Source organism: Jatropha curcas, chromosome 1 (genome assembly GCF_041381405.1).
Source record: "Jatropha curcas cultivar XTBG-Jc1 chromosome 1, XTBG_Jcur_1.0, whole genome shotgun sequence".
NCBI lineage: Eukaryota > Viridiplantae > Streptophyta > Magnoliopsida > Malpighiales > Euphorbiaceae > Jatropha > Jatropha curcas.
Genome location: NC_143151.1, coordinates 23,963,474 through 23,970,781, shown reverse-complemented (window position 1 = coordinate 23,970,781; position 7,308 = coordinate 23,963,474). Strand labels below are relative to the sequence as shown.

General features: G+C 34.4%; 1 protein-coding gene across 1 annotated transcript; it reads left to right on the top strand.

Annotated features, from left to right (window-relative positions):
- The first annotated feature begins 295 nt into the window (after window positions 1-295).
- Window positions 296-6,615, top strand: GPAT9 (glycerol-3-phosphate acyltransferase 9). Its single transcript, NM_001308751.1, is given in 12 exon segments — window positions 296-661; window positions 780-837; window positions 1,363-1,481; window positions 1,766-1,865; window positions 2,464-2,559; window positions 2,709-2,805; window positions 3,178-3,265; window positions 3,345-3,441; window positions 3,532-3,617; window positions 4,223-4,342; window positions 4,475-4,573; window positions 6,278-6,615. Coding segments are annotated over 12 exon segments (1,128 nt in total). The 5' UTR covers window positions 296-542; the 3' UTR covers window positions 6,327-6,615.
- The last annotated feature ends 693 nt before the right edge of the window (window positions 6,616-7,308 follow it).

The following is a 7,308-nucleotide window of genomic DNA, read 5'->3' as shown; positions in this document are numbered from 1 at the left end:
TATTTACACAAGTTAAGTTAAAATGTTTAATAGAAAATTTTTATAAATTGAAATATTTAATATATATAATTTTATTAATTAAAATGTTAAATATATTAGTATAAAAGTTCAAAGTATCAAAAAAGAGAAGGGTGGACTTGCACAAGAAGGGATAGCATGGTCTATTCCATAGGACTTGTTACTCTGTTATGGTTCTTAATGCATTCTCCGGTTTGCTTTAAAAAACAAATCACTACCAAATTTGATGCGGTAGGTATGATAAGTTCTTTTATTTCCCATTAAAAATTTATTTCGTCCGAATAAATGAAAGGAATCAGGAGAGAGGGGAAGTTAAAATACATAACGTGCCTTGCTTTGGTCTGCGCAAAGAAGGACGACATAGATTTCTCATCCATTCTCATTTCCTTTACCACAAACACAAAAATTAGAATACCGTAATAAAGAAAAAGATCAAATCTATCAGTTTTTACAGAATACCGTATCAGAATATCACCTCTCTCTCTCTCTCTCTCTCTGATTTGCTATATACAATACAGCAAAAAATGGCTACTCCAGGTAAGCTAAAGACCTCGAGCTCTGAATTGGACTTGGATCGACCCAATATCGAAGACTACCTTCCTTCTGGAGTCTCTATTCAAGAACCTCGTGGCAAGCTTCGTCTGTAAACGCCTGTCTCTAATTTTTCCTATTCGACTTTCTGTTTTCCCTGGCTTGCTCGGCTACCAAACACAGCTCGCTTATTGAGTTTTTTTTTTTCCTATTTTTGCTGATTTTTATAGGCGTGATTTGCTTGACATTTCGCCGACCCTAACGGAGGCTGCTGGTGCCATTGTTGATGTGAGTTAATTGTGCGTTTTTTTATTAGATATTGTTGTGTATAGGAATATTGTTTGGTTCTCGATAAAATGAGTCCAGGATACTCTTTATTGAATGGGAAAATAAAATGATTCTAGCTCAATTAATGTTATTGTCTCATGACTGGAAGTTCTCAATCTTGGCAGAATAGCTAAAGAATTACGAACAGAAAGTGAATTGATATTTTTTTGTTAAATTTATTTTAACAGATTTTGGTTTTGTTAGTGTAATTTTCCTTTTGAGTTAAACTAAAACAATTGATTGGCAAGATATTTTTATCTGAAAATGAATATTTTTGACATTTCTTTATGCAAAACTTTATTCAACTCAATTAGATCAAATGAGGGTTGGCTAAAGAGATCATTTTACTCTATTTAATTCAGTTTAGATTGTATTGTAAATTGTTTTTTGAAAACACAACATAAGAGGAGCTTAATAGCATTATTTTTTTTAATGTTGGACTAAATTGTTCTTCGTCTCCCCATTTCAATTACTGATTTTGAACAGGACACCTTTACAAGGTGTTTCAAGTCAAATCCTCCAGAACCATGGAATTGGAACATATATCTATTTCCCCTTTGGTGCTGCGGTGTGGTGTGTCGATATGGGATTTTGTTTCCCATCAGGTTAGCATTCTACTCCCACACAATTAATTGACGAGATGCTTTCTGTGGACTGAGGCTGTTCTCTTGTGCCAAATTAAGCCAATTTTAGCGTCTATGGACTCCTTATTTAATGGAATTTTGAGATATCATTACAAAGAAATGATTGGGTTCTCTTTCGCCTCTGTTTTAAAATTGGGCATCCATAAAATACTTTGGTTTTGATGACGATTTACCTTAGGATGAGTTGTCACATTAATGAACTGTTTTATTTTTGCTTTCTGATGTTATATCAATTACATCTGCAGGGTTCTAGTACTGACAATAGGGTGGATAATTTTCCTTTCATGCTACATTCCTGTGCATTTCCTACTTAAAGGACATGACAAGTTGAGAAAAAAGCTTGAGGTACCAATAATTAATTTACTTAAAGTTCTTGCTTTGCCTCATTTTCTTAGTTCAAAATCATACTTTCTTTCTGGGCATTTGAAACCCTATTTGCGAATAGAAGTGACTGCTGGAAAGTTGGGAAAGCCTGGTTTTCTGCATGTTTAGAAGTTCTGATGTTCATCCTTTTTAGATTTTGTTGCCTTTTTTGGGTTAGATTAACATGATGAGTGGACTTTACTTTCCATGCTATCTTTTGGAAGTCCATTCTTTTGCAATGTTAGAATTTTGTGCGTATTTCTTCAAGGAAACGGGCTGTACTTCCTTGGCAAGAGGATTGAGCCATTGGATTTATGTTATATGTGCTGGAAACTGCTAATATTACGCTAATAACCCAAACTATGACTCCAGTCCTATTGAAAGTTGCCCATTTTCCTCCTTCCAGACAAATCATGATATCCAAAGAGGACTACATAGTTTATTAGACAATTGAACTTAATGGAGATGGAAAATATTGGGCCTAATCATGTTCATATCATATTCTTCCAAGCTTACTGAAATATAGATGAATTGAAATAAGCTTACATGCTAATCTTGATAGTTTTCTTTCTCCTCCCAGAGATGTTTGGTGGAGTTAATTTGCAGCTTCTTTGTGGCATCATGGACCGGAGTTGTCAAGTACCATGGTCCACGGCCTAGCATCCGACCTAAACAGGTCCATTTGAGTATTATTTTTTCTTATTTGGATGCCAGCTCACAATTCATTGAATGCATGTTTATGTTTTGATTTGTTATGGTAATTGTGAGCTAATAATATGCATTTCTTTGAAATTAACCAGAATATGTTTATTATGGATTAAGCAGGTTTTTGTGGCCAATCATACCTCCATGATTGATTTTATCATCTTGGAACAGATGACTGCATTTGCTGTTATTATGCAGAAGCATCCTGGATGGGTTGGTAAGTGATTAATGGCTTAATTTATGACTTAAATGGTTGAAACCATGCTTTTTCATTAATGACTTTGTCAAGCGTGTTTTAATAAAAAATTTTGAAGTGCCCCCTTAATCGTGTTCAACTGATGAAATCTATCAAGTAGTTCTGTTCTTTATATTAGTTTTTGAAAGAGTCGGTAATAGAATTTCATTGAATAATTTGTGCATTTATTTCTGAAATTATGAAATTTAGACCACCAACTTCTGTACAAGCTATTGTTTTTTGAACCAAACTAAGCAGCAACAGATCTAAGACGATGGGAAGTTGTGATAACTTTCTGCATACGTTAAATAGACAGAATGAAATAAGATCAGTTTTATTTTTCTCTTTATGTAGGACTACTGCAAAGCACTATATTAGAGAGTGTCGGATGTATCTGGTTCAATCGTTCAGAGGCAAAGGATCGTGAAATTGTAACAAAAAAGTAAGTTTAAATGCAGTAGGCAGAATTTCATTAATGCAATTGTATGTGCATTATGATCATAAAAATACACATGTTTCAGGTTAAGGGATCATGTTCAGGGGGCTGACAATAACCCTCTTCTCATATTTCCTGAAGGAACTTGTGTAAATAATCACTATACTGTAATGTTCAAGAAGGTACTGGAAATTGGATATAAAATTTATTCGTCCTTTCAGCTTTCTGTGCTTATTGTTGTGATTGACTTTTCTTTTCTTTGTGATGCATAGGGTGCATTCGAACTGGGATGTACTGTTTGTCCAATTGCAATCAAATACAACAAAATTTTTGTTGATGCTTTTTGGAACAGCCGGAAGTAATGATCTTCATTTTATAATGTTGATATCTATTTTATTCACTTCTTTCCAGAGTCATGCTTGCTCATTTTGCTGCTTTATGCTTTTCAAAGACTGATTTCTGCAACAAAAAAGCTCTTATGGAAATAGAAATGCTTTTATACTGGTCAGCCTCAAAAGGTTGCTTTGGCCATCAGTAAGATATTTGGTCTCTTTTTAATATGGATCTACCTTTTTCTGGGTTCCTAACCTCAATGCTTTTATCATATATTTAAGTTTAGGAACCATGCAATGAGACAAAATCCAGTAAGTTGTATAGGATATTCATTCACTCGTCCAAGCCAATGAAAATGAGCAGTACACAAACACAATCACTGACCTCCACGTATCAGCCTTACAAAAATGATTCTATACCTGTGATGTGAGATAATATGTTGTCAGTGTTAACCTTTCGTTATTCATGTTACGGTTACTTAAGAATGATTGCGTGTATTTCTCTCTAATTTAAGCTAAAGTATCAGGTGTATCTTATTGGTCATTTCATTTATTATACATGTCATCAAGATTCGGTTAATTTGTTCTTGATAATATCAGTGAATGCTACTCTTACATGTCTCTTTTGCAGGCAGTCATTTACAATGCATTTGCTGCAACTCATGACTTCCTGGGCTGTTGTTTGTGATGTATGGTACTTGGAGCCACAAAATCTGAAACCTGGAGAGACACCCATTGAGTTTGCTGAGAGGTAAATCACTCAGATCTCAAGTTATTATCTGCAACTGTTGATAGGTTGCATCATCTTTCTGTTCAGAGAAATGTCTTTGGTAAAATCTTCATCATATAATGGCTTTGTTTTAATTTGAATACTCTAATGCAGGGTCAGGGACATAATATCTGTACGAGCAGGTCTCAAAAAGGTTCCTTGGGATGGATATCTAAAGTATTCTCGCCCTAGCCCAAAGCATAGAGAGCGAAAGTAAGTAAAACACTTCTCTCTGCCTTTTATACCTTCCACCATCTCTGCGTTAATTTCCGGACTTTTTAGAAGACTACCATATAATTACTCATCCTTCCTGTCTCTAGGTTTATATAGGTATGGAATTTCTGTAAGCAGTTCTCTCTTTGTGTCGTTTTCATACATAAACCAGCACATCATAATATGGCTCTCCCTGGTCAGTTTTTACGGCTTTTTTTGCCGATACTGCCACTGCCCAGCTGATAGTGAGTCTCTAAGACATAGGTCCATATATAGTTCCTGTTGAGAGATTCTCGATTTATATGTGGAATCTACAATATGTATACCTAAATTCAGGCCTAAATAGTCATTGTGTGGCCTCACTGCCATATAATTTTTATTTAGGCTATTTATTCGGTTGGTTCTGTCAGTTAATGCTAGCTTTTCTAACTGAACCAAAATAAATGAACTGAACTAAAATTTTCAAGACCAAACTAAATCAAAAATCACCTTCAAGAAATTTCACTGAGAGCAGAGATAATTAATTTGTTTGACATCATCAATCAAAAGATGTGAAATCTTTCATCGGAGTTTGGAAGGTGCAGGTGGGAATAGAAAAATAGGAAGAGAGTGGAAAATTAAATTGTAGAGAATACATAAAAAGAAAAAAAAAAGATTTAAAGGCGGCGCTGGAATTTCAACTATTACACAAAATTTGTCCCAGTCTATCAATTAGAGTGAGCACTGATTCTTTATTAAGAAGTAACAACCACAATATCTTGTGGTGCTCATTGGAATAGCAGCTTGCAGTTATTTTAGGAACTGACAAAATTGACATGTTATAACGTAACTGACTTAGAGAAATATATCCACAAGACAAAAGTCCCCAATTCGTTTCATTCAGTTACTCTGTACCTTGTGCAAATGAGATTCATGGAAAACAAGAGCTTGACAACTTCAATTCATAACAGTCAAATGAAATCCTGAACATCAGCAATGATCAAATCAAAGCCTAATCTCTCTGAGACCAAGTGTCTATTTTGATGTATTGTAATTGCAATACAATTAAGACCTCTTCACACTTCAATTTGGCTGTCACACAGACAGTGAGCGGACATTATAAGATGGATATTGATTTTATTGTACATGAATAGAAAATCATCGATCGGCTAGCTTACTTAGAAGGATGAAAATATGAAAAATGATAAAACAGTCTGGATTGAAAATTGGTTTAGTTGGTCCATGCTGTACTAAAATGTCAAAAGTAAACTTCCCAACAAACCAAATAGACTGAAAGTATGTCTGGTGCAATAATTCAGTTTTAATTAAACAATTTTTGCTCATAACTTCATATTATTGAATTCAAGCTTTTACTGCACTGGATGTTCTCTAGTTAGAAGGTTGGAATTAAGAAAAATTTCCCAAATTCATCTATATTAACAAAATACCTTGTAAAATTCTATGTACATGATTTTGCTCTTTGGTAGGGTTGTTAGCACCTAGCAGAGTTTGTTATATGATATTGTGACTTTTTGTATTATATTCCTCTTACTCTGTCATCTTCTAATTGCAACATAATTTATGACTCATCCTTGCAACTGTCCTAAATTTTGGACATAATAGAAACTTATTTGAAATAATTAATTTTTGAACTGGTTTCCCAACCTAAAAATTAAATTGAATATCATAATCTCCATATTGAATAATCTCCATATTGTATGTCAGGCAACAAAGCTTTGCTGAGTCAGTGCTGCAGCGACTGGAGGAGAAATGATGGTGTATGTTTGTGCTTAGTCATTGTTAGTTGTACTTAACCCAAGTAGGGGTCATGGTTGTGCACGAGACATCCTTTTTCAGATACAGACTTCGATCTTTAGCAACGGTCAAAGTTGTGGGCATGAAAACAGAAGCAAATGTTTAAGGAAATTCAATGTTACAACTGTAATGTTATAGGTTTTACTTTCACAAGTACAATATAATGCTATGAAAAAGCTTGATTCAATTTTGTGCAGAAAAGTTCTGGTTGCACGACTTTTTCAAGACATGATACACAAAAATTCATTGAAGACTATGGATTTATGAGTCAGATGCCAAGGTAAACATTTAGGCGTTGTGCATAATCTGAATTGTTAAGATGTAAAGAATTCGATCTGAAGATGCATCTAACTTACCAATGATGTGATCATGCATATTCTAGATTAGTGCCTCTTGAGGTGTTGCTTAGCATGGTTTTATAACATCCTTTCTTGTATGAGGTTTTGGCATGGGTAGTAGAAAAATGAGCTGACTGCAATTGACTGTGTAAAAGACTTGGTCAACAGAGTGGTTGGTGGTTATTTTCTTTTTGTTTGGTACATTGGATGCAAGAGGTTGTTAGGGTAAGACATTTTGTATTACAGTTCAGATACTCTGACCATTAGCGACAGATTGATGCTTAAAATGCCAAAATAAATTGTTAGTCGAGACTTTAATTAGGTGGAGCTAGTTTGTTTTTGGTTTTGGATATTCCAATTAATGATTGACACGGCAATCAGATTTTTGGGTCTGGTACGTAGTTTTCATTCAGAGTATCCAATTAATGATTTTTGGGTCTGGATATTTAAGACATCTTCATGTTTGGGGTTGCCCAGCAGAAGTCTGGATATATAATCAACATGAAAAGAAGCTTGATGCTAGAACGGTTAGTGGATTTTTCATAGGATATCCTGAAAAGTCAAAAGGGTACAGATTTTATTATCCTAACCATGGTACGAGAA